The sequence below is a fragment of the Pongo pygmaeus genome, chromosome 5 (assembly GCF_028885625.2).
Source record: "Pongo pygmaeus isolate AG05252 chromosome 5, NHGRI_mPonPyg2-v2.0_pri, whole genome shotgun sequence".
Classification (NCBI taxonomy): Eukaryota; Metazoa; Chordata; class Mammalia; order Primates; family Hominidae; genus Pongo; species Pongo pygmaeus.
In genome coordinates this window covers 72,817,345-72,842,605 of record NC_072378.2, presented here as the reverse complement: position 1 = coordinate 72,842,605, position 25,261 = coordinate 72,817,345, and the positions used below count along the sequence as shown (strand labels likewise).

General features: G+C 44.2%; 1 protein-coding gene and 1 non-coding gene across 4 annotated transcripts in view; both read right to left on the bottom strand.

Annotated features, from left to right (window-relative positions):
• MTO1 (mitochondrial tRNA translation optimization 1) overlaps positions 1-22,012 on the bottom strand; it is a 41,425-nt gene extending 19,413 nt beyond the window's left edge. Inside the window, exons 1-9 of one of the 3 annotated variants that reach the window (XM_054492993.2) lie at positions 21,666-22,007; positions 17,380-17,579; positions 17,182-17,299; positions 10,096-10,385; positions 2,364-2,476; positions 2,082-2,272; positions 1,849-1,923; positions 1,411-1,541; positions 24-228 (exon numbers count right to left, since the gene is read on the bottom strand). In XM_054492993.2, the coding sequence (XP_054348968.1) occupies positions 24-228; positions 1,411-1,541; positions 1,849-1,923; positions 2,082-2,272; positions 2,364-2,476; positions 10,096-10,385; positions 17,182-17,299; positions 17,380-17,579; positions 21,666-21,882 (1,540 nt within the window). In that variant the 5' untranslated portion in view covers positions 21,883-22,007. Of the gene's footprint in view, positions 1-23; positions 229-1,410; positions 1,542-1,848; positions 1,924-2,081; positions 2,273-2,363; positions 2,477-10,095; positions 10,386-17,181; positions 17,300-17,379; positions 17,580-21,665 lie in introns of all 3 variants that reach the window. The other 2 variants (XM_054492990.2, XM_054492988.2) reach the window with 2 other exon arrangements.
• LOC129039713 (U6 spliceosomal RNA) lies at positions 19,551-19,653 on the bottom strand. Its single transcript, XR_008503429.1, has one exon. It is a non-coding gene; the product is annotated as a U6 spliceosomal RNA (small nuclear RNA).
• Positions 22,013-25,261: the final 3,249 nt, after the last annotated feature.

The following is a 25,261-nucleotide window of genomic DNA, read 5'->3' as shown; positions in this document are numbered from 1 at the left end:
TGCAGGACTCAGGAAAGAGTTACCTCGCAGTGTGAGCCGGCTGTCAGCATTATCAGGGCGCAGTGACAAACGGAACTCTACTCGGCTGGTAAACATGCGGTATGGTTCACTGGTGCCCAGAGTAGTGAGGTCATCAATCAAGACTCCTATGTAACCTTCTGTTCGGCTAACCACAAAGGGAGGCTTGCGACTGACCCGAAGACTGGCGTTGATTCCAGCTATCACACCCTGCAAGAGCACTGAAATGTTTAAAAGGCCATCATGAACTAAACAAATGGCTGTCCCATTCAGAACACTACCCGGAAACAATGGCATGGGACAGGAAGAAAGCAAGTATTGCCCCTAAGGGATACAATAGAGGTAGAAAATGTGATCCATATTCAGAAATAGAATATGGGTAATATATCACTTTAGAAGGCTATGATTCATTGTTTTCAGAGATATCTATCTAATCTTCCTGATAAGCTGCACTCTGCGGGGACTAATCTTTTTTTTATCCAGAGACAGGGTCTTCCTCTGTCACCTAGGCTGGAGTGTAGTGGCATAATCTTGGCTCACTGCAGCCTCGACTTCCTGAGTTTAAGCAATCCTCCCACCTCATCCTCCCAAGTAGCTGGGACTATAGGCACATGCCATCACACCTGGCTAATTTTTACATATTTTTGTAGAGATGGGGGTCTCACTACGTTACTCAGGCTGGTCTCGAACTCCTGGCTCAAGCAATTCTCTCTACTCAGCCTCCCAGAGTGCAAATAGCCTTTTCTCTATTTGCAGCCTTTTCCCACTTGCAAATAAAAATAAAATAATTTCTGACTTACAAGGAATAATAATATAATAATTTCTAATGAAGTATATTAAAATAAATTTTAAACTTCAGAAGCAATACATCTAATCAAAATATGATATCACACAGGAGCTCAGAAAAGAGTAATAAAGCCATAGTGTTTTAATAATCCTATTATTGGCTGGGCAAGGTGGTTCACACCTGTAATCCCAGCACTTTGGGAAGCCAAGGCAGGTGGATCACCTGAGGTCAGGAGTTTGAGACCAGCCTGGCCAACACAGTGAAACCATATCTCCACTAAAAATGCAAAAATTAGCTGGGTGTTGTGGTGCATGCCTGCAGTCCCAGCTACTAGGGAGGGCTGAGGCAGGAGGATCGCTTGAACCCGGGAGATCATATCACTGCACTCCCACCTGGCAAGAGAGCAAGACTCTGTCTCAAAAAAAAAAAAAAAAAAAAAAATCCTATTATCTACAAAAGCCATCTCCAAACACCCTGAAACAGAAATTGTCTTCTATTAGTATGAATTGTATCTAAGATCTACATAGTTAACACAACAGACATTAAAAGGAGAAATACCAGTTAAATAGTCCCTTTCAGTTTACATTAACATCTTAACTTCTTACTTGAGCTGCAGCTTCCTCATAACCAGTGGTGCCATTGATCTGTCCAGCAAAGAAGAGTCGTTGAACCAAATGAGTCTCCAGGGAAGGAGTGATCTGACGGGGATCTAAGTAATCATACTGAACACCGTAACCTGACCAAAGAATAAAGACATTAAATAAGTAAATACAGAGCTGGATTTGCTCAAGATAGAGATGCAAGCATTACCCTTAAATACCCTTTAAAAACAGACTATTTAGGTCAGGAGCAGTGGCTCACACCTGTAATCTCAGCACTTTGGGGGGCCAAGGCAGGTGGATCACCTGAGGTCGGGAGTTTGAGACCAGCCTGACCAACATGGAGAAACCCTGTCTCTACTAAAAATACAAAATTAGCGGAGCATGGTGATGCATGCCTGTAATCCCAGCTACTCAGGAGGCTGAGGCAGAAGAATCACGAACCTGGCAGGGGGAGGTTGTGGTGAGCCGAGATCGCACCATTGCACTCCATCCTGGGCAACAAGAGCAAAACTCCGTCTCAAAACAAACAAACAAAAAACAGACTATTTAAAATGTATAGGTGTTGGGCTTTATCTTCTGAGGTTCTGAGCAACAATGACTGTAGCTAAGGCTTCCTCACTGACCATGAAAACAATGCTCATCTTATATTGAAGGGCACTTGTGATCCTCTTTACCTGGCTGAATCACTTTAGCTTTCTCCAAGCCTCTGATGCATGTGATCATTTTCTCTTGTAACTCAGCTGGTAGCGTCATAGATAACCCCTGTGGGTAGATAAGGTCAGAATCCATTCCTTCAGGTTCCAACCAAACCTGATGTAGACGGTTTGGAAAACGCAGAACTTTTGATTCAATGGAGGGACAGTATCTAGAATAGAACATTTAAATAAACTTGAAATGAACAAAAGAGGATTGACATCATTCCTTAAAGTAACTGAGCACTGACATTTTGTCCTTACCGAGGTCCTCTTGTCGTTTCTTTAACATGACTATTAAGGTGAAGGTTCTTAAGGACAATCTCATCCACTCTAGGGTTGGTGTGAGTCAAGTAACATGGCAGCTGATCTTCTGGCTAAAAAACAGTAACCAGATGCAATACTGATTTGCTTATCTACTAGTTTCTCTCTTATCCAAATAAATTCCACATGATATGTACTGACTTTAATAGACACTAAACTTGTGCATAATGCCTAGTATTACTTATGAAGTATTCTTGCCAAAAATAAACATCCCAAAAGATGAAGTTAAATTTAAGCAAACCTCTAAATCTAACTAGCAGTTTAATTTTTTTTTTAATGTTTTTATTTTTTGAGACAGAGTCTCACTCTGTTGCCCAGGCTGGAGGGCAGTAGCGCGATCTCAGCTCACTCCAACCTCCGTGTCCCGGGTTCAAGCGATTCTCCTGCCTCAGCCTCCCAAGTAGCTGGGATAACAGGCATGCATCACTACGTTCGGCTAATTTTTGTATTTTTGGTAGAGACAGAGTTTCACCATGTTGGCCAAGCTGGTCTCAAACTCCTGACCTCAGGTGATCCGCCTGCCTCTGCCTCCCCAAGTGCTGGGATTACAGGCATGAGTCACCATGCCCGGCCGTAACCAGTAGTTTAAAGGAAATAGTTTAGAGGAACATAATTAAGTCATCAGAGGGGTACAATCAGACAAATGAAGAATGAGGGAAATTTTAGAGAACAAATGACTCAATTTCTTCCATATGTAATGCTTAAAAGAGAAAAAAAGGAGGGAGGCTGTTATAAAGCTAAGGCAGGATAGGTAGTCAAAGAAGTAACCACGTTCTCAGGAGGCAGCAACCATGGTGACCATACAATTAGCATACTAAACCTCAGTATTCACATTGTAATTGAGCTCATTCAAGCAATGCTATCTTCAGTAGGGACTTTGCCCTATAGAGAGCATGTGCACTTTGATTTTACTTGTCCTCAAACTGACCCTTTACTCGTTTTAATAGTAAAAGACACACCCGTGGGTGGAGGTTTAAGATGCTAATGAGACATGTGATATATGAACAAGCATGTACAGCTACTTACTACACTTGTGCACCCAGAAGACCACCTAGAACATGCTTACAAGTAACAACTCTTTCTACCTCCTATTAATAAGTATGTAAAACTCCCATATAGGGAGTCTCCTTAGTGCCAGTATTTGCTTTCTCATTCTTAATGAGCACTCCACCCTGAATTCTCACTCTCAGGGTGTACTGTCTATTATGCAACTAACTTTTAAAATATTATTTTTCTTTTGCAATAAATTACTCTATGCTGCACTTCTTTTGCTGTGTGTCTCCTGTTTAAACTCTTTTAAACTAAGAAAACCAGAACTGAGGTATCACAACAGTCATCAACAAAACATATCATCAATAAGGTTCCTGGTTCAAATAAAACAACTGTAAAAAACATTTTTGAGGCAAATAGAGAAAACTGAATACTGAGTGCAAGATGATGTTAGGAAATTATGTTGTGTTTTTTTTTTTTTTTAGAAACAAGGTCTCATTCTGTCACCTAGACTGGAGTGCAGTGGCTTGATCATAGCTCATTGCAGCATTCAATTTCTGGACTCAAGCAATCCCCCTACCTCAGCCTCCGCAGTAGCAGGGACTACAAGTGAAAGCCACCATGCCAAGCTAATTTTTAAATTTTTTGTACAGACAGGGTCTCACTATGTTACCTAGGCTGGTCTCAATCTCCTGGCCTCAAGTGATCCTCCCAACTTGGCCTCCCAAAGGGCTGACAGCCACTGTGAGCCACTGCGCCCAGCCCAGAAATTTTGTTTTGCTGGGTATAATAATAATCTTGTGGTTACTTTCTTTTTTTTTTTTTTTGAGATGGAGTCTCACCCCGTCACCCAGGCTGGAGTGCAATGGTACAATCTCAGTTCACTGCAACCTCCACCTCCCAGGTTTAAGCGATTCTGCCTGCCTCAGCCTCCTGAGTAGCTGGGATTACAGGTTCACGCCACTACACCCCACTAATTTTTGTATTTTCAGTAGAGACGGGGTTTCACTATGTTGGCCAGGCTGGTCTCGAACTCTTGACCTCAGGCGATCCACCTGCCTCAGCCTCCCAAAGTGCTGGGATTACAGGTGTGAGCCACCGTGCCTGGCCATGGTTACTTTTTTAAAAAAGTTATTGCCAAGCGCAAGTGGCTCACACCTGTAATACCAACACTTTGGGAGGCCAAGGCGGGTGGAGCACGAGGTCAGAAGTTTGAGACCAGCCTGGCCAACATGGTGAAATCCTGTCTCTACTAAAAATACAAAAATTAGCTGGGCATGGTGGCGGGTGCCTGTAATCCCAGCTACTCGGAAGGCTGAGGCAAGAGAATCGCTTGAACCTGGGAGGCAGAGGTTGCAGTGAGCTGAGATTGCACCATTGCACTCCAGCCTGGACAACAGGGCGAGATTCCGTCTCAAAAAAAAAAAAAAAGGAAAAAAAAAGTGTTTTTGTGCCCACCCAGGGACTCCTTGCTTTGTTTGGGCTGGGCGCCGTGGCTCACGCCTGTAATCCCAGCACTTTGGGAGGCCAAGGCAGGTTGGATCACCTGAGGTCAGGAGTTTGAGAACAGCCTGGTCAACATGGTAAAACTCCGTCTCTACTAAAAAAATACAAAAAATTAGCCAGGCATGGTGGCAGGTGCCTGTAATCCCAGCTACTTGGGAGGCTGAGGCAGGAGAATTGCTTGAACCCAGGGGGTGGAGGTTGCAGTGAGCCAAGCTTGCGCCATTACCATTGCACTCCAGCCTAGGCAAGACTCTGTCTCAAAAAAGAAGGGTTATCATAATTTGCATACTACCAAAGCAAATATATAAAAGTATCTTGCTCAAAGTAACAGAATATTTGAAGCCATACATCAGGATAACACTCACCAGAAACTAGGACCATCAATTCTTTTTTTTTTGTACAGACAGGGTCTCATTATGTTGCCCAGGCTGGTCTTGAACTGCTAGGCTTAAGTGATCCTCCTACCTTGGCCTCCCAAAGTGCTGGTATTACACGTGAGAGTCACTGTGCCTGGCCAATTCTTCATCCTCAATCTTAAACACACACAATATACTTTTTTTTTTTGAGACAGAGTCTTGCTCTGTCACCAGGCTGGAGTGCAGTGGCATCATCTCTGCTCACTGCAACCTCTGCCTCCCGGGTTCAAGCAATTCTGCCTCAGCCTCCCAAGTAGCTGGGACTACAGGGGCATGCCACCATACCCAGCTAATTTTTGTATTTTTAGTAGAGACGGGGTTTCACCATGTTGGCCAGGATGGTCTCAATCTTTTGACCTTGTGATCCACCTGCCTCGGCCTCCCAAAGTGCTGGGATTACAGGCGTGAGCCAGCATGCCAAGCCACATTTTTTTAAAACTCAAAAGATAGGTAAAAGTGGCCTCTACACTTCAAAAATGTTGGCATCATTAAAGATTGACAAACTGTTCCAGATAAAATACTTTAAAGAGAAATGACAATTAAACACAATGCATGACCCTTGATTGGGAATAAAAAGGTTGTTTTGGGCTAGGCTTGGTGGCTCATACTTGTAATCCCAGCACTTTGGGGGCCCAAGGCAGGCAGATCCCTTCGGTCCATGAGTTTGAGACCAGCCTGGGTGACACTGCAAAAACTCATCGCTACAAAAAATACAAAAAGTAGCCAGGCTTGGTGGCGAGCACCTGTGGTCGCAGCTACTTGGGAGGCTGAGGTAGAAGGATCATCTGAGCCTGGGAGACGGAGGTTACAGTGAGCCGAGACTACACCACTGCACTCCAGCCTGGGCAACACAGTGAGATCCTATCTCAAAAAAAAAAAAAAAAAAAAGCTGCTTTGGACAATATTTACCAATTAGCAAAATGTGACTATGGACTTTATGTTAGATAATAGCACTGTATCAGCGTTAAATTCTCTGATTTTTTTTTTTTTTTTTTTTTTGAGACATAGTCTTGCTGTTGCCCAGGCTGGAGTGCAGTGGCACAATCTCGGCTCACTGCAACCTCCCCATCCCTGGTTCAAGCGATTCTCATGCCTCAGCCTCCTGAGTAGCTGGGATTACAGGCACATGCCACCACGCCCAGCTAATTTTTGTATTTTTAGTAGAGGTGGGGTTTAACCATATTGGCCAGGCTGGTCTTGAACTCCTGACCTCAAGTGATCCACCTGCCTCGGCCTCCCAAAGTGCTAGGATTACAGGCATGAGCCACTGCGCCCGGACTCTTTTCTGTCTTTAAAAAAATTTTTTAGTCAGGCGCAGTGGCTCATGCCTGTAATCCTAACACTTTGGGAGGCCAAGGCGGGCAGATCATTTGAGAACAGGAGTTCAAAACCAGCCTGCCCAACATGGTGAAACCCTGTGTCTACTAAAAATACAAAAATTAGTCAGGCGTGTTGGCGGGTGCCTGTAATCCCGGCTACTGAGGAGGCTGAGGCATGAGAACTGATTGAACCCAGAAGGTGAGATTGCAGTAAGCCGAGATTGCACCACTGTACTCCAGCCTGGGGGATAGTGTGAAACTCCGTCTCAAAAAAAAAAAAAAAAAAAAATTTAAATTTTACTGTCCCTGCATCGTACTCTGAATTTCATCATTGCATAAGGGTTATATAAAAGGATGCCTCTGTGCTTAGTTGAGATATAGGCTTAAGGTAAGAGCTCATCATCTCTGCAATTTACTCCCAAATATTCCAGAAAAAAAAGAATAAGAATAAATGTGTATATTACCATATTACACAGTAAATATGGACATAAATTGATATATCTATAGAGATAAATATGGTAAAATATTAACAGTGACTGACTTTCAATGGTTTATAGGAGTTTGTTGTAAAAAAACTCTTACATCGAGAAAAGTCTTACAACTTTTTCTCGATGTTGCTTACTTTTTGTTTTTCTCTGTCTTTTTAAAATAAAATCATTTATATGTGTTGAGGGTTAACTTTCTTTTTCTTCTTTTTTTTTGAGATGGAGTCTTGCTCTGTTGCCCAGGCTGGAGGCTGGAGTGCAGTGGCACAATCACAGCTAACTGCAACCTCCGCCTCCCAGGTTCGAGCAATTTTCCTGCCTCAGCCTCCCGAGTAGCTGGGATTACAGGCATGAGCCACCATGCCTGGCTAATTTTTTTTTTTTAGTAGGGATGGAGTTTCACCATGTTGGCCAGACTGGTCTTGAACTCCTGACCTCAAGTGATCCACCCGCCTCGGCCTCCCAAACTGTTGGGATTACAGGCATGAGCCACCGCGCCCAGCCGAGGGTTAACTTTCAACAGATCGCAGCGAGGTAGTTGCTCTGCTATGTCTGAAACCCCACCCCAGAAGCAGGTCGTCTAAGAATGGTTCAGTGTCAGGTTCTCCACAAAAATGCACTGTGTGATGGGCAAGGGGGCAGCTGCCTTTCCAGCAGCACCACCTGATATTGTTTCAAAAGCTTAATTTAGGCCCGGCATGGTGGCTCACGCCTGTAATCCCAGCATTTTGGGAGGCTGAAGGTGGATCACCTGAGGTCAAGAGTTTGAGACCAGTTGGGTGCGGTGGCTCAGTTGGGTGTGGTGGCTCACACTTTGGGAGGCCGAGGCGGGAGGATCACCTGAGGTTGGGAGTTCGTGACTAGCCTGACCAACATTGAGAAACCCCATTTACTAAAAATACAAAATTAGCTGGGTGTGGTGGCACATGCCTGTAATCCCAGCTACTCAAGAGGCTGAGGCGGGAGAATTGCTTGAACCCGGGAGGTGGACGTTGCAGTGAGCTGAGATCGCGCTGTTGTACTCCAGCCTGGGCAACAAGAGTGAAATGCCATCTCAAAAAAAAAAAAAAAGAGAGTTCAAGACCAGCCTGATCAACATGGTGAAACCCTGTCTCTACTAAAAATACAAAAACAAATTAGCTGGGCATGGCGGTGGGCACCTGTAATCCCAACTACTAGGGAGGCCGAGGCAGGAGAATTGCTTGAACCCAGGGGGCGGAGGCTGCAGTGAGCTGAGATCGTGCCATTGCACCACGGGCTGGGCAACAAGACTGAATCTCCATCTCAAAAAGCAAAACAAAACAAAACAAAAAACGCCCATTTGACCAGGCACGGTGGCTCATGCCTGTAATTTCAGCACTTTGAGAGGCTGAGGTGGGCGGATGGCTTGAGCTCAGGAGTACGAGACCAGCCTGGGCAATATGGCAAGACCCTGTCTCTATTAAAAATAATAATAAATGAAAAAAATTTTTTTAAATAAAAGCTTAATTTACAAAATATGTAAGGTTATAAAAGTAATGAAATTTAAGATTTGCCAGGCACGGTGGCTCATGCCTGTAATGCTAGCACTTTGGGAGGCTGAGAAGGGTGGATCACCTAAGGTAAGGAGTTTGAGACCAGCCTGGCCAACATGGCGAAACACCATCTCTATTAAAAATACAAAAACTAGCCAGTGTGGTGGCAGGAGCCTGTAATCCCAGCTACTCAGGAGGCTAAGGCAGGAGAATTGCTTGAACCCGGGAGGCGGAGGCTGCAGTAAGCTGAGATTGCGCCATTGCACTCCAGCCAGGGCAACAATGGCGAAACTCCGTCTCAAAAAAAGAAAAAAAAAAAAAAAAAAAGTCGGGTGCAGTGGCTCACACCTGTAATCCCAGCACCAGCACTTTGGAAGGTTGAGGCAGGCGGATCACCTGAGGTCAGGAGTTCAAAACCAGCCTGGCCAACATGGTGAAACCCCGTCTCTACAAAACTATAAAAATTAGCCAGGCATGATGGCGGGTGCTTGAAATCCCAGCTACTAGGGAGGCTGAGGTGGGAGAATCGCTTGAACTCAGGATGCGGAAGTTGCAGTGCGCCAAGATTTCGCCATTGCACTCCAGCAGGGCGACAGAGTGAGACTGTCTCAAAAAAAAAAAAAAAAAAAAAAAAAAAAAGAAATTTACGATTTATGGGGAAATACCCAATTAGCCAAGTTAGCTAATCCCTTTTAGAGATTACTTCTTTAGGCTGAGTGCAGTGGCTGACGCCTATAATCCCAGTCCTTTGACAGGCTAAAGTGGGTGGATCATGAGGTCAGGAGTTCGAGACCAGCCTGGCCAATATGGTGAAACCCTGTCTCTATTAAAAATATAAAAATTAGCCGGGTGTGGTGGCGCGCGCCTGTATACTAGGGAGGCTGAGGCAGAAGAACTGCTTGAACCCAGGAGGCAGAGGTTGCAGTGAGCTGAGATCGTGCCACTGCTCTCCAGTCTGGATGACAGACCAGGTCTCCACCTCAAAAAAAAAAAGGATTACTTCTTTGGCTGGGTTCGGTGGTTTACACCTGCAATCCCAGCACTTTGGGAGGCCAAGAGCGGGTGGATCCTTTGAGCCCAGGAGTTTGAGACCAGCCTGGGCAACACAGTGAAACCCCATTTCTCAAAAAAATTTTAAAAAGCCAGGCACAATGGCTCATGCCTATGGTCTCAGCTACTCAAGGGGGTTGAGGTGGGAGGATCGCTTGAGCCCAGGAAGTCAAGGCTGTAGTGACCCATAATTGTACCACTGCACTCCAGCCTGGGTGACAAGGTGAGACCTTATCTCAAAAAAAAAAAAAAAAAAAAAATCACTTCTTTGCACTATAAGCAATAGTGCTATAAAGTGAACTGCTGCCAAAAAAAAAAAAAAAAAGTTACAATACTTCCTGCTGTAAATAGCCAATACCAGCTGTAAGCCAGGTTTTCATAAAGTATCTTACCTTAATCCATACTGTCTCATTGGTAAAGCTGAATGGTATGGATGGATTGTCCGGTGTATGCTTGTTTAGAATACTGAAATTAATGGACTCTTTGGCAATTCGGGGTGGAGTCCCAGTCTTCAACCTTCCCACCACAAACCCTAACTTCTCCAGTGTCTGAGCCAATCCTATAGAAGGCTGATCCCCTAAACGTCCTGCTGGATGCGTCTCCAATCCGATTACAATTATGCCTCTCAGAAATGTCCCAGTAGTCAGAATCACACTCTCTGCATATACTGTGCTTCCATCCACTAAATAACAAGAAAAAAGAATAAAGTCATTATCTATCTATCTTATCTATCTATCTATCTATCTATCTATCTATCTATCTATCTATGTATTTATCTGAGATGAAGTCTGACTCTATCGCCAGGCTGGAGGGCAGTGGTGCAATCTCCGCTCACTGCAACCTCCGCCCCCCAGGTTCAAGCAATTCTGCCTCAGCCTCCCGAGTAGCTGAGATTACAGGCATGCGCCACCACGCTCAGCTAGTTTTATATTTTTAGTAGAGATGGGGTTTCTCCATGTTGGTCAGGCTGGTCTTGAATTCCCGACCTCAGGTGATCCACCCACCTCTGCCTCCCAAAGCGCTGGGATTACTTACAGGCGTGAGCCACCGTGCCCAGCCTAAAGTCATTTTTTAAATTGTTACCATGGATCAAAATGGAATGTGACTATTTTACATTACAACCACAGAAAAACTATCAGTCTTTAGAAACTTGAGAATCTTTTTTAATATTTTTGTTTTTTCAAGCCTTATCGACATATAACAGACATATAAAAAACTGTACATATTTATAGAGTATGCAACATGGTGTTTTGATACAAGTATACCTTCTGTGATAATACCCATAATCAAGCTAATTAATATAACCATCACCTCACATAGTTACACGTTTTGTTTGTGTGGTGAGAACACTTACAATCTACTCTCTTAGCAAATTTCAAGTATATCATACATTATTATTAACTACAGTTACCATACTGCTCACTAGATTGCTAGAACTTATTCAACTTACAGCTGAAAATGTGTAACCTTTGAGCAATATCTTCCCATTTCCCCTACCCCAAAGAATTTTAAATGAGTAAGAAGGCTAATATGTTATCAATCTCAATCTAAGCAATCTAGGAGGGAGAATACAATGTGTTATCACCAATTCACATGTACCTAAAATCATATCAACACTAAAAAGTTAGTCTCAATTAATTTAAAAAATTAATTAATTTTAGACTTCAGGATAAATATGGCATACAACCTCACATTTCTTCTCCCTTCTAAAACTCAAAGAAAATTAAATAGGGGAATAAAAAAGGTATAAAACCAAAAGGACAAGTAATGAAAAACAACCAGTCAGAAGATGAGAAATTTCAATATATTTTTGAAAGACAGAAAGTGGTTGGAAGAATGGTAACTCATCTAGCAGAGGGGAGATAGCTATAACTTAAGTATTAATAACTGAAGAGAAGATATATCAATAAGAATGAACTAATTTGCCCTGCAAAGGCTCAGAAATTAGAGAACTGAGAATAAGAACTGAGGAGGAATGTAGAAATGAAACTTGGGCCAGAAAATGAAAGAAACAGCTGAAATTTACACATTAAGGTTCTGTCCTCAGATAGCTCTACCTTACAGTAAAATGGAGGTTTATTCTTCAGGTAATGGGGACTTTTTGTTTAATGGGTACAGAATTTTAATTTGGGATGATGAAAAAGTTCAAGAGACCGTTGGTGGTGATGGGTGCACAACACTGTCAACGTCCTTAATAGCACTGAATTGTACACTTAAAAAGGGTTAAAATGGTACATTTTATGGTTTGTATATTTTACCACAAAAAAATTGTTATTGTTGGGCCTATAAAATATGGACAGGATCAGAAAACAGCATTTAAAGATATTAAATTAAATCGGCCAGGCTCAGTGGCTCATGACTATAATACGAACACTTTGAGAGACTGGGGCAGGAAGATCACTGGAGCCCCAGGGTTCAAGACCAGTCCTGGCAACATAGTGAGACCCCCATCTCTACAAAAAAAAAAATAACAAATTAGCCAGGGGTGGGGACACATGCCTGTGGTCCCAGCTACACAGGAGGCTGAGGCAGGAAGATCACTTGGGTCCAGGTGGTCGAGGCTACAGTGAGCTGTGATCATGCCACTGCACTCCAGCCTAAGCAATAGGGTGAGAACTTGTCTCAAAAATAAAAAAAATAAACAATTTAAGGGTATAAAGGTAAATACCAATAAAAACAATATAACCATTAAATCTGGAAAATAAAGTAAGTCGGGGGAGAAAAGCAAATGAAAGTAAAACTAATTTAGTAATTGTTACTTGAGGGAAGTCAGTGAGCATATTATATTATATATAAAATCATAGCTTTTAAGGTAACCATCGGAACAAACCCACAAACTTAAAAAAAAAAAAGCATGGCCTCCAAAAGCAAAGCAAACACAGATTAAGTTTTTAAAAAAAAAAAAAAAAAGTACAGAGGAACAGTGTGTATAATATGCTACAATTTTGTGAAAACAACAAAAAATATGTATACATATGCATGAAGACATGTACATATGCCTAGGTAGAAAGACCACACAACAGATTAACAAAGCAAATGCTCCTGAGAAAGAAAACTGGCTGGTTGAGGGGACAAAGTGAAGGAGACAGACTATCTTTTTTTTTTTCTATTGAGACAGACTCTTGCTCTCTCACCCAGGCTGAAGTGCAGTAGCAAGATCTCGGCTCACTGCAACCTCCATCTCCCAGGTTCAAGTGATTCTCCTGCCTCAGCCTCCTGAGTAGCTGGGACTACAGGCGTGAGCCATCATGCCTGGCTAATTTTTGTATTTTTAGTAGAGATGAGTTTCGCCATGTTGGCCAGACTGGTCTCAAACTCCTGACCTCAGGTGATCCACCTGCCTCAGCCTCCCAAAGTGCTGGGATTACAGGTGTGAGCCATAATCACATAATGCCCATAATGCCCAGCTAAGACAGACTATCTTTTCACTCTATATGCTTTTTGTAGCCTTTAAGTTGTTGGCCCTAAGTATGTATTTCCCAATCAAGAAAATTAATAAATCTATAATAAAAATGAAAATGGGAATTAAGATATGTATTTTAAAAGATGACACTCCTGGGCCACGCGTGGTGGCTCATGCCGGTAATCCCAGCACTGTAATCCCAGCCTGTAATCCCACCACAGGAGGCCGAGGTGGGCGGACCACAAGGTCAGGAGATTGAGACCATACTGGCTAACACGGTGAAACCCCATCTCTACTAAAAATACAAAAAATTAGCCAGGCATGGTGGCACGCGCCTGTAGTCCCAGCTACTCGAGAGGCTGAGGCAGGAGAATCGCTTGAACCTGGTGGGCAGAGGTTGCAGTAAGCCGAGATCGCGCCATTGCACTCCAGCCTGGGCTACACAGTGAGACTCTGTCTCAAAAATAAATAAATAAATAAAATAAAAATAAATAAATAAATAAATAAAATAAAATAAAATAAAAGATGACACTCCCTGGCACAGCCTCTCTTACCATTTTGTTCCCAGAACGCTAGTGGGCAGCCATATTATTCTCTTAGGTGGAAAATTGATTCTTCTGAGAACTAACAGACATTGATATTTGAGAATTCACCAAACCAAAAGACTGGTTCAAATCTTTTCTTTTTTTTTTGAGATGGAGTTTCGCTCGTTACCAGGCTGGAGTGCAGTGGCACTATCATGGCTTACCACAACCCGCACCTCCAGGGTTCAAGTGGTTCTCCTGCCTCAGCCTCCCAAGTGGCTGGGATTACAGGCATGTGCCACCACACCTGGGTAATTTTGTATTTTTAGTAGAGACGGGGTTTCTCCGTGTTGGTCAGGCTGGTCTCGAATTCCCAGCCTCAGGTGATCCACCCACCTCGGCCTCCTAAAGTGCTGGGATTACAGGTGTGAGCCACCACGTCCGGCAGTTCAAGTCTTAATCACCACCAGAATCAGCCAGGCAATAAAATTAACTGTGCACACACAAATCTTCCAGTCAGTGTTTTAGTGCCTTATTTATTTATTTAGATATGGAGTCTCACTCTTGTCGCCCAGGCTGGAGTGCAGTGGCACGATCTCGGCTCACTGCAACCTCCGCCTCCTGGGTTCAAGCGATTCTCTTGCCTCAGCCTCCTGAGTAGCTGGGATTACAGGTGCATGCCACCACGCCCAGCTAATTTTTGTATTTTTAGTAGAGACAGGTTCACCACGTTGGCCAGGCTAGTCTCGAACTCCTGACCTCAGGTGATCTGCCCGCCTCAGCCTCCCAAAGTGCTGGGATTACAGGCGTGAGCCACCATGCCCGACCTAGTGCCTCATTTAAAAATGTAACAGGCTGGGCATGGCAGCTCATGCCTGTAATCCCAACACTTTGGGTGGTTGAGGTGGGAGGATCACTTGAGCCTAGGAGTTCAAGACCAGTCTAGGCAACACAGGGAGGCAACATAGGGAGATCCCACGTCTCCAAAAAAATTGAAAATAAGCTGGGTGTGGTGGTGTACACCTATAGTCCCAGCTACTTGGGAGGTTGAGGTGGGAGGATCACCTCTGGGAGGTGGAGGCTACAGTGAGCGATCATAGTGCCACTGCACTCCAACCTGGGTGACAGAGTAAGACCCTGTCTCCAAAACCAAAAACGCAAAGAAGTAAACAGAAAACCAAAGTTTGCTAGATACTTAAAGGAAGTTGTGTACATGAAAGAGAGCAGCCCAAACACATAAACACAACTAAAAACTCTGGAGAAGGCCAGGTGTGGTGGCTCACGCCTGTAACACCAGCACTTTGGGAGGTGGAGGTAGGTGGATCACTTGAGGTCAGGAGTTCGAGACCAGCCTGGCCAACATGGTAAAACCCTGTCTCCACTAAAAACACAAAAATTAGCTGGGCGTGGTTGCTGGTGTCTGTAATCCCAGCTACTCGGGAGGCTGAGGCAGGAGAATTGCTTGAACCTGGGAGATGGAGGTTGCAGTGAGCCAAGATCGTACCACTGCACTCCAGCCTGGGTGACAGAGCGAGACTCTGTCTCAAAATAAATAAATAAATAAAATAAAGCGATTATTAACTCAAGGCAAAACCAAGTATATGAAAGGGACAAACATAATACACTTCCATGCAGTAAACAATACTTAGTCAATAATGTAAATACTATCAACCAAAAATTATGGTATAATTATATCAGAAGGAGAGAGGGAAGGAAAATTGGACATTAAAGAGAATTACCATAATAATAAGTTAATAGGCTGGGCACAGTGCTCACGCCTGTAATCCCAGCATTTTCAGACGCTGAGGCAGGTGTATCCCTTGAGGTCAGGAGTTCAAGACCAGCCTGACCAACATGGTGAAACCCTGTCTCTACTAAAAATACAAAAAATTAGCCGGGCATGGTGGCAGTCGCCTGTAATCCCAGCTACTTGGGAGGCTGAGGCAGGAGAATTGCTTGAACCTGGGAGGGGAACGTTGCAGTGAGCCGAGATGTTACCACTGCACTCCAGCCTAGGCAACAGAGCCAGACTCTGTCTCAAAAAATGTTAACAGATGGCTGGGTGCGGTGGCTCACAGCTGTAATCCCAGCACTCTGAGAGGGCAAGGCGGGTGGATCACAAGGTCAGGAGAACGAGACCATCCCGGCCAACGTGGTGAAACCCCATCTCTACTAAAGATACAAAAATTAGCTGGGCATGGTGGTACGTGCCTGTAGTCCCAGCTACTCAGGAGGCTGAGGCAGGAGAATCACTTGAACCCAGGAGATGGAGGTTGCAGTGAGCCGATATCACACCACTGCATTCCAGCCTGACACAGAGTAAGACTCCGTTTCAAAAAAAAAAAAAAAAAAGTTAATAGGTAATGTCTAGAACTGTAAATTAGGAAGTAAAAACATAAGCCTGCTATTTAGAAATATGGAAGTATATACAATAAGTGACAACTAAAAAAGTTGAAGTGTCTGTCTCCAGGGAAGGAAGATGGTTGTTTTCCCACATAAATTTCTAAATTTCTTTCTTATTTATTTATTTATTTATTCATTTAGAGACAGAGTTTCGCTCTTGTTGCCCAGGCTGGAGAGCAATGGTGTGATCTCGGCTCACCGCAACCTCCGCCTCCTAGGTTCAAGTGATTCTCTGGCCTCAGCCTCCTGAGTAGCTGGGATTTCAAGCATGCGCCACCACACCTGGCTAATTTTGTATTTTTAGTAGAGATGTGTTTCTCCATGTTGTTCAGGCTGGTCTTGAACTCCCAACCTCAGGCGATCTGCCTGCCTTGGCCTCCCAAAGTGTTGGGATTGCAGGTGTGAGCGACTACACCCAAACTTATTTATTTTTTTTTTTTTGACACAGGGTCTCACTCTGTTGCCCAGGCTGGAGTGCAGTGGCATAATCACAGCTCACTGAAGTCTCAACCTCCTGGGCTCAAGCAATCCTCCCACTTCAGCTACTTGAGTAGCTGAGACTACAGGCACCTGCTACCACACCGGCTAATTTTTGTATTTTTTTGTAGACATGAGGTTTTGCCATCTTGCCGAGGCTGGTCTCAAACTCTGGTGCTCAAGCAATCCACCTACCTCGGCCTCCTAAAGTGCTAGGATTACAGGCATGAGCCACCATGCCCAGACTCTTTTAAAATTTTAAGAAAAAATTATATGCATGAGTTATTTTGATAAAAAACATACATAACTCTTTTACATAAACATATATATAAGCTGTTAAAATATGAATTTTTAAAAAAATTAAAGTCCGAACCAGAAAAAACAGAAATTACAATAGAAAGATGGGGAGACAGGGAGACATAAATATGCAGATTATAAAGTTCTACACTAAGATGGAACATGGTACTGATGAGCCTAGAATTTGACTGAGCATCATAAATGCCAAGATGAAAAGAGAAACGTATTTATTTATATAGTTTTCCTCATCCAGGTAGAGAAAATGCAACAAGTTCCTTGAATAAGCAACATATCTCCACACTTTGCTCTAAAATAAATTTCTCACATGGAATTTGATATGCTGTTATCATACACCATCTATAACCAATACATACCCAAAACAACCCCACTGACACGGCATTTCCCAGTGTGTTCAGGCTCTGGTTCTGTAAGAATAAGATCTTCTACAGCTCCCTCCTGAACAGTAAGCAGTGGTGTATTTAAGATTTCTTTCTGTCAAAAGAAAATGCCAGTTGAAACATGGTAATTAAACAATCACTGTAATCTTTCCTGTGCTCATGCCCTATTCTTACCTGCATGTTCTGTTTATAGAGTTTCCTATCAATCTGAGCTCTCAGACCCCACACAGCTGGTCCCTTACGCCGGTTTAATACTTTATAATGTACACCAGACTGGTCACAGATGCGAGAACACAGGCCATCCAACGCATCTACTTCCCTCATTAAATGTCCCTTTCCGATGCCACCAAAGGAAGGATTACATGACATCTGACCTAAAGAGAATAGACATAAACAAAATAAATATACGAGCACCTTGCACATAGTGACTACTTAATAAGGAAATATTTATACAGGTGACTATAATCATCTGATAAAAAATAGAAAACGTGAAAGATATACTACAAAGAAAATCCCAAAGACCCAATGGGATGCAAAAGTGTCCAGGGCAACATGGATGACAAACCACTTCCTGAACTTCCTTTTGTTTTTTTTAAGACGGAGTCTCACTCTGTCACCCAGGCTGGAGTGCAGTGGTACAATCTCGGCTCACTGCAACCTCTGCCTCCTGGGTTCAAGTGATTCTCCTGCCTCAGCATCCCGAGTGGCTGGGATTACAGGTGTCCGGCACCACGCTCGGCTAATTTTTGTATTTTTGGTAGAGATGGGTTTCACTATGTTGACCAGACTGGTCTCAAACTCCTGACCTCAGGTGATCTGCCCACCTCGGCCTCCCAAAGTGCTGGGATTACAGCCGTGAGCCACTGTGCCCGGCCTGAATTTTCTTTTGAATCTCTTCCTTGATGCATATTTTTACTGTTTCACTAGGTTGCCTTTTCCTTTCAAATATGTAATTCTTACCCCATGAAACCTTTCTAAATCAAGTATACTTGGTTTTTAAATTTATTTGTTCTTTTTTGATACAGCACCAGAGGAATCTACCAAATAAAGCACACTTGTAAGAAGTCCCTAGTCCTTCAACATAAATAAGGACAAAAATAGATAAATAAATAAAAAACAGGGCCGGGTGTGGTGGCTCACGCCTGTAATCCTAGCACTTTGGGAGGCCAAGGAGGGTGGATTGCTGGAGCTCAGGAGTTTGAGACCACCCTGGGCGACACGGTGAAACCCCGTCTCTACTAAAATACAAAAAAATAGCCAGGTGTGGCAGTTTGCACCTGTAATCCCAGCTACTTGGGAGGCTGAGGCAAAAGAATTGCTTGAACCTGGGAGGCTGAGGTTGCAGTGAGCCGAGATGGCACCATCACACTCCAGCCTGGGTGACAACAGTGAGACTCCGTCTCAAAGAAAAAAAAACAAGAAAAAAGAAAAAAGAAAAAACAAGCCCCTTGGCACTGGTTCAGTTACAACCAATTACGTCTTCCATAAATGCCATCTAATATTTTCTTTTTGCACTTATTTTGCAGAATTAAATATAATTAAATTACAAATTTCTTTCGAGTGAAGACAATATTTTATACCTTTCCCTTACATTTACCCAGTCTTACCTGGAGGTCTAAACCCATGTGGTTACCTCAAAAGTTTTTATGGGAGGTGGAGGGATGGGCAGGTTGTGTCAATATCCACATATCCACTGCCACCACATCAAGAATCAAGACCTCCAAAAGTTGTTCTTTTTTTTTTTTTTTGAGACAGAGTTTCGCTCTTGTTGCCCAGGCTGGAGTGCAATGGCACGATCTTAGCTCACTGCAACCTCCACCTCCCGAGTTCAAGTGATTCTCCTGCCTCAGCCTCCCGAGTAGCTGGGATTACAGGCATACGCCACCACACCTGGCTAATTTTGTATTTTTAATAGAGACAGGGTTTCTCCATGTTGGTCAGGCTGGTCTCGAACTCCCGACATCAGGTGATCTGCCCGCCTTGGCCTCCCAAACTGCTGGGATTACAGGCATGAGCCACCGTGCCCAGCCAAGACCACCAAAAGTTTTAATGGTCTCCACAGGGAGACTGGATAGCACTGTGATTATGAGCATGAAGTGTCATTATGAGGAGTGTGTGTGAAAGAGATATCTGGCTCAATTTCTAGACCTACCACTTATGAGCTCTGTGATCATGGCAAGTTACCTAACATACCTTAGTCTCTCTACTGTAAAAACAGGAATGACAGCTGTGGTAGATTATTTTCCTCCTTCTTCCTTTGAAATAGAAGACTCCTGGGCTCCCCAAATGCTGGGATTACAAGCGTGAGTAATCACCCCTGGCCTAGGTCTTTATTATTATTTTTTAAAAATATGGAACACTTCACAAATTTGTGCATCATCCTTGTGCAGGGGCTATGCTAATCCCTACATCATTCCAACTTTAGTTTATGTTGTTGCTAAAGCAAGCACTAGGTCTTTATTTTTTAAAAATATAAACAACAGGCCAGGCATGGTGGCTCACGCCTGTAATCCCAGCACTTTGGGAGGCTGACACGGGTGGATCACCTGAAGTCAGGAGTTTGAGACCAGCCTGGCCAACATGATGAAACCCCATCTCTACTAAAAATACAAAAAATTAGCTGGGCGTGGTGGTGGGCTCCTCTAATCCCAGCTACTTGGGAGGCTGAGGCAGGAAATCGCTTGAACCCGGGAGGTGGAGGTTGCAGTGAGCCAAGATCGCGCCACTGCATTCTAGCCTGGTCAACAACAGCAAAACTCTGTCTCAAAAATGAAAAAAAGAAAAGAAAAGAAAAAAAAAACCCACTTGAACGTATGATGAGAAAAGTATAATCTTTTAGGAAATCATATAGCCTCCTCTCCCCCACCCACAAAACCGCAGTTAATAGTATATATTTCTTCACAGTTATGAGCTGAATGGTCATTTTAAGGAAGAATTTCAGGAATAAATACGTGATTTATTCACAACTTTTACAAAACAAGTAAATATTCTAATTACTGCTCGCTCCTAAGCAAAAGGAAGGAGGAAAGACAGAGGCATATATAATTTACAAGTTGATGTTTTAGCTAGTATCTGTCATGATGCTACAGAATGGCCATCCAACCATTACTCATTAGAGCAAAAAAAGTACTGTCCAGTACTAAGCACAAAATCCAGGGACGACAACCCAGAAGGAATACAGGATGCAAAAGGTAGCATGGCGCTGGGCGCGGTGGCTCATGTCTGTAATCCCAGCACTTTGGGAGGCCGAGGCGGGCGGATCACAAGGTCAGGAGATCGAGACCATCCTGGCTAACATGGTGAAACCCCGTCTCTACTAAAAATACAAAGAAAAAAAAAATTAGCCGGGCGTGGTGGTGGGTGCCTGTAGTCCCAGCTACTCGGCAGGCTGAGGCAGGAGAATGGCATTAACCCGGGAGGCGGAGCTTGCAGTGAGCCGAGATGGTGCCACTGCACTTGAGCCTGGGTGACAGTGCAAGACTCCGTCTAAAAAAAAAAAAAAAGGTAGCATGGTTCTTCCAAAGGGCATCACAAAATCTTGACAGAAACACAAAGATCAGGCTGGGCAGAGTACTGCGCACCTGAAATCCCAGCTACTGGTTAGGCAGAGGCAAGAAAAGTTCTTGAGTCCAGAAAGCGGAGCCTGTAATGTGCAACGATCGTGCCTATGAGTAATCACTGCACTCCAGCCTGGGCAACATAGCGAGACCTTGTCTCTAAAAAAATCTTTTTTTAAATAAAAACACAAGAACCGTTTGATAAACGATTTTTTAAAATTTTATTAATATTATCATTATTTTGAGACGGAGTTTTGCTCTTTTGCCCAGGCTGGAGTGAAGTGGCGCAATCTCGGCTCACTACAACCTCTGCCCCCGGATTCAAGCGATTCTCCTGCCTCAGCCTCCCGAATAGCTGGGATTATAGGCGCCCGCCACCATGCCCGGCTAATTTTTGTATTTTTAGTAGAGACGGGGTTTCGCCGTGTTGGCCAAGCTGGTCTCAAACTCCTGACCTCAGGTGATCCACCTGCCTGGGCATCCCAAAGTGCCGGGATTAAAGAAGTGAGCCACTGCACCTGGCCATAAACCATTGTTAATAATGTTAATTCACCCTTTATCTGGAGTAACATAGTAGAAGGTAAACGCAGCAATGAACTAAGAAGTTACCAGCGAGTATTCTTGAAGTTTCTCCCTTTCCCAAGGCACGGACCCCGAACCCCAACCTCCCACAACGGACGACTGTCAGCAGCAGCATAATCTATGGTTCGCAGAATAGACTAATATAGAGTTCTGGCCTGGCCCGCCTGATCCTTGCGAGACACTGATCGAGGCTAAAACCACAGAAGGTAGGATTCTCACTAGCTTTGAGGGAGGGAAGAGGTCCCCCGCTTCAGACCGGGGGAGGCGGGAAGGAAGCAGCCTGCGTCCTACGCCAAGTTCCACAGCACCCGCGCTCCTCACCGATCGTGTCCACGCGGTGAGTGAGGAGCAGAGTCCGAGAGCCGCACCTAGCGGCGGCGGTGGCTGCCTCAGTCCCGGCATGTCCTCCACCAATGACTATCACGTCGAAGTGCGGAGTCCGGGGCGCCGTGCTGTCACTGCTCAACCGTGCCAACGGAAATTGTAGCTTGGTGAAGGAAGCCGCGACCCAACGGCCACAGCCTCGGAAGTAGAACATGCTGGGAGAAAATCTATCTGACTTTGAAGCTGACACGAGTGACGGCCAAAAAAACTTACGCAACAGAAGAAAATCTGCAGGGGGCGGCCATCTTGCTTTAATATCACAGCGTAGGACGTCTACGTCCAGCGTCGCCGCTGATTGGCGGTTTGGAGCTACTTTCCTGGTGAGGGAGGTGGGTGATCTCACAGATGGCCGGTTGCGTATTTTCTTTCCTAGTTAGTGCGGGCTTTTTTTTTTATTTTTTATTTTTATTTATTTATTATTATTTTTTTTGAGACGGAGTCTCGCTCTGTCGCCCAGGCTGGAGTGCAGTGGCGCGATTTCGGCTCACTGCAAGCTCCACCTCCCGGGTTCGCGCCATTCTCCTGCCTCAGCCTCCGGAGTAGCTGGGACTACAGGCGCCCGCCACTACGCCCGGCTAATTTTTTGTATTTTTAGTAGAGACTGGGTTTCACCCTATTAGCCAGGATGTTCTCGATCTCCTGACCTCGTGATCCGCCCGTGCAGGCTTTTTGATTTCCTGTGGTTCTGGGTTGGGAGCTCCTACTAAAGGTCATCTTTTGTACTTTCTCAGGCCCTGCAGTCTTTATCGCCAGGTGGCCACCTACGATCAATGAATTTGATCACTTTGCCTTATCAGATCTTTGTGATCGGACAATCTGATACACTGTCACCTTCTGTTTGTCTATAAAAACTAAGAGCTGAAAATAAGAATAGATTCGGGCCGGGCGCGCTGGCTCACGCCTGTATTCCCAGCACTCTGAGAGGCCGAAGCAGGTGGATCACAAGGTCAGGAGATGGAGACCATCCTGGCCAACATGGTGAAACCCCATCTCTACTAAAAAAAAAAAATAAGCCGGGAGTGGTGGCGTGCACCTGTAATCCCAGCTACTCAGGAGGCTGAGGCAGGAGAATCGCTTGAACCTGGGAGGCGGAGGTTGCAGTGAGCCAAGATTGTGCCACTGCACTCCAGCCTGGGCGACAGAGCAAGACTCCGTCTCAAAAAAAAAAAAAAAAGAAAGAAAAGAAAAAGAATAGATTCGAAAGGAGTTCAAATATATCTGTGGACTGAAAAATTCATGATGGTGCCCGGGCATGGTGGCTCACGCCTGTAATCCTAGCACTTTGGGAGGCCAAGGGGGGCGGATTGCCTGAGCTCAGGAGTTAGAGACCAATCTGGGCAACATGGTGAAACCCCGTCTGTACTAAAATACAAAAAAAAATTAGCCAGGTGTGGCGGCATGCACCTGTAGCCCCAGCTACTTGGGAGACTGAGGCAGGAGAATTGCTTGAACCCGTAGGCAGAGGTTGCAGTGAGCCGAGATCGTGCCACTGCACTCCAGCCTGGCGACAAGAGTGAGACTCCGTCTCAAAAAAAAAAAGAGAGATTCATGATGGCTAATTAGAAGAATCGGTTGCTTGGAGGTTAAATATCCAGCCTTTTGGAATTCACAGCCTTTCTCAACTCACAGCCTTTCTCAGAAAGGAAACGTTTGACTGGAGAATAAAACAAGTGTGGTATTGCAGGATCTGGCCAGCAGCCTACAATGCAATGGGGCTCTTTCTTTGTTCTCAGGCGGATTGGCAGGTCAAGAAATAATAGACACACACAAGATAGTGAAAGCTGGGTCCAAGGGGGGGTCACTGCCTCCTGGTCCTGCGATGCTGCCAATACACTGGATATACCAGCATTTATTATTAAGTTTAGTGAGGGCAGGGGTAGGTTAGTGAGGGATTTAGGGTCATTTGATTATGAGGTGAGATGGTCACATGGGGATGAAGTAATTCTTTAACATAACATCTGTATGCAGAAGTACAGTACACAGAGATAAGAATTTACAATATAGTGTGTGCATCAGTAATTTCTAACAGAGCCTTAAAACAGAAACAGTCTTTCCATAACCTATGATTAGCAAGATATTAATCAGCATTAACAGTTGCAGCAAAAGCTGGTTACAAACAATCCATAGAAACAGGATGTGAAGCTAGACAATCAGTTAGACAAGAAATTCTCAGAAGGGAGTATGCCTTAACCCTGAAGAGGCCTAGAAGAGCCGTGGCAAGATGAGGGTATTTATAGCCCTATCTTACCCATAGGGACAGGCGCCCCTCATGCGTCCGTTTAGAGGCTTTCCACAAGGGTTGCCTTCCATTCCCAGAGCTATGAACATCTGCTTTTCTGGGATAGGAATCTTGGTGATGCACGTCCGTTCATAGGCTCTCTGCAGGGGGAAGCACATCACCCGCTGTTGGCTCATTCTGGCAGTCCAACCTGGCATTCTCTTTACACAATCTTGCATGCAACTTTGTATTTACAATAATCAGGAGCATTTCATCTTTTATTCCGTAGCAATAGTTTCAGGGGGTCTCCCTACAGTGTGGCAGTTTTATTGTTCTAATTATAAAAAGTATCAAATACATAGGCCAGGAGTGGTGGCTCACGCCTGTAATCCCAACACTTTGGGAGGCCAAGGTGGCGGATCACTTGAGTCCGCCAGGAGTTTGGGACAAGCCTGGCCAATATGGCGAAACCCTATCTCTACTAAAAATAGAAAAATTAACCTGGCATGGTGCTGCGTGCCTGTAGTCCCAGCTACTCAGGAGGCTGAGGCAGGAGAATTGCTTGAACCCAGGAGGCACAGGTTGCAGTGAGCCCAGATGGTGCCACTGCACTCAAGCCTGGGTGACTGAGACCCTGTCTCAAAAAAACAAAACAAAACAAAAACCCATAAAACAAAAAACAGTAAACATTATTTCTTTTCTTTATTTTTTTTTTTAATACGATCTCCTTCTGTTGCCCAGGCTGGAGTGAAGTGGCGCTATCATGGCTCACTGCAATCTCCGCCTCCTGGGCTCAAGCAATCCTCCCGCCTCCATCTCCCAAATAGCTGGGACCACAGATGTGGGCAGACACTAGGCCTGGCTAATTTGGTTTCTTTGTTGTTGTTTTTTGTTTGTTTGTTTGTAGACATGGGGTTGAGGGAGGGGGTGTCTCACTATGTTGCCCAGGTTGGTCTTGAACTCCTGGCCTCAAGCAATCCTCCCAAAGTGCTAGGATTACAGGTGTGAGCCCCGCTCCCAGCCTATTTTTGATATTTTTTTATTTAAATTTTTTTTTTCGCTTTCTGCAACTTTGGTTAAATATTTTTAAATAAAAATTAGATCATAGTGTGTGCATTGTTTTGTAATCTATTCTTTACTTAATAATCATGAACACTTTTCCATCCAAAAAAAAAATAACAATAACTTAAGACATAAGGAAACTCTAGATGATACCTTAGGGATGAGGGAAAGTACCCAAAAATTAAAGTGGGAAGGCGTTCATATCTCAAGTACAGAAAGCCTTTAGAAAGCATGTGCAGTGCAAAATGGGGGG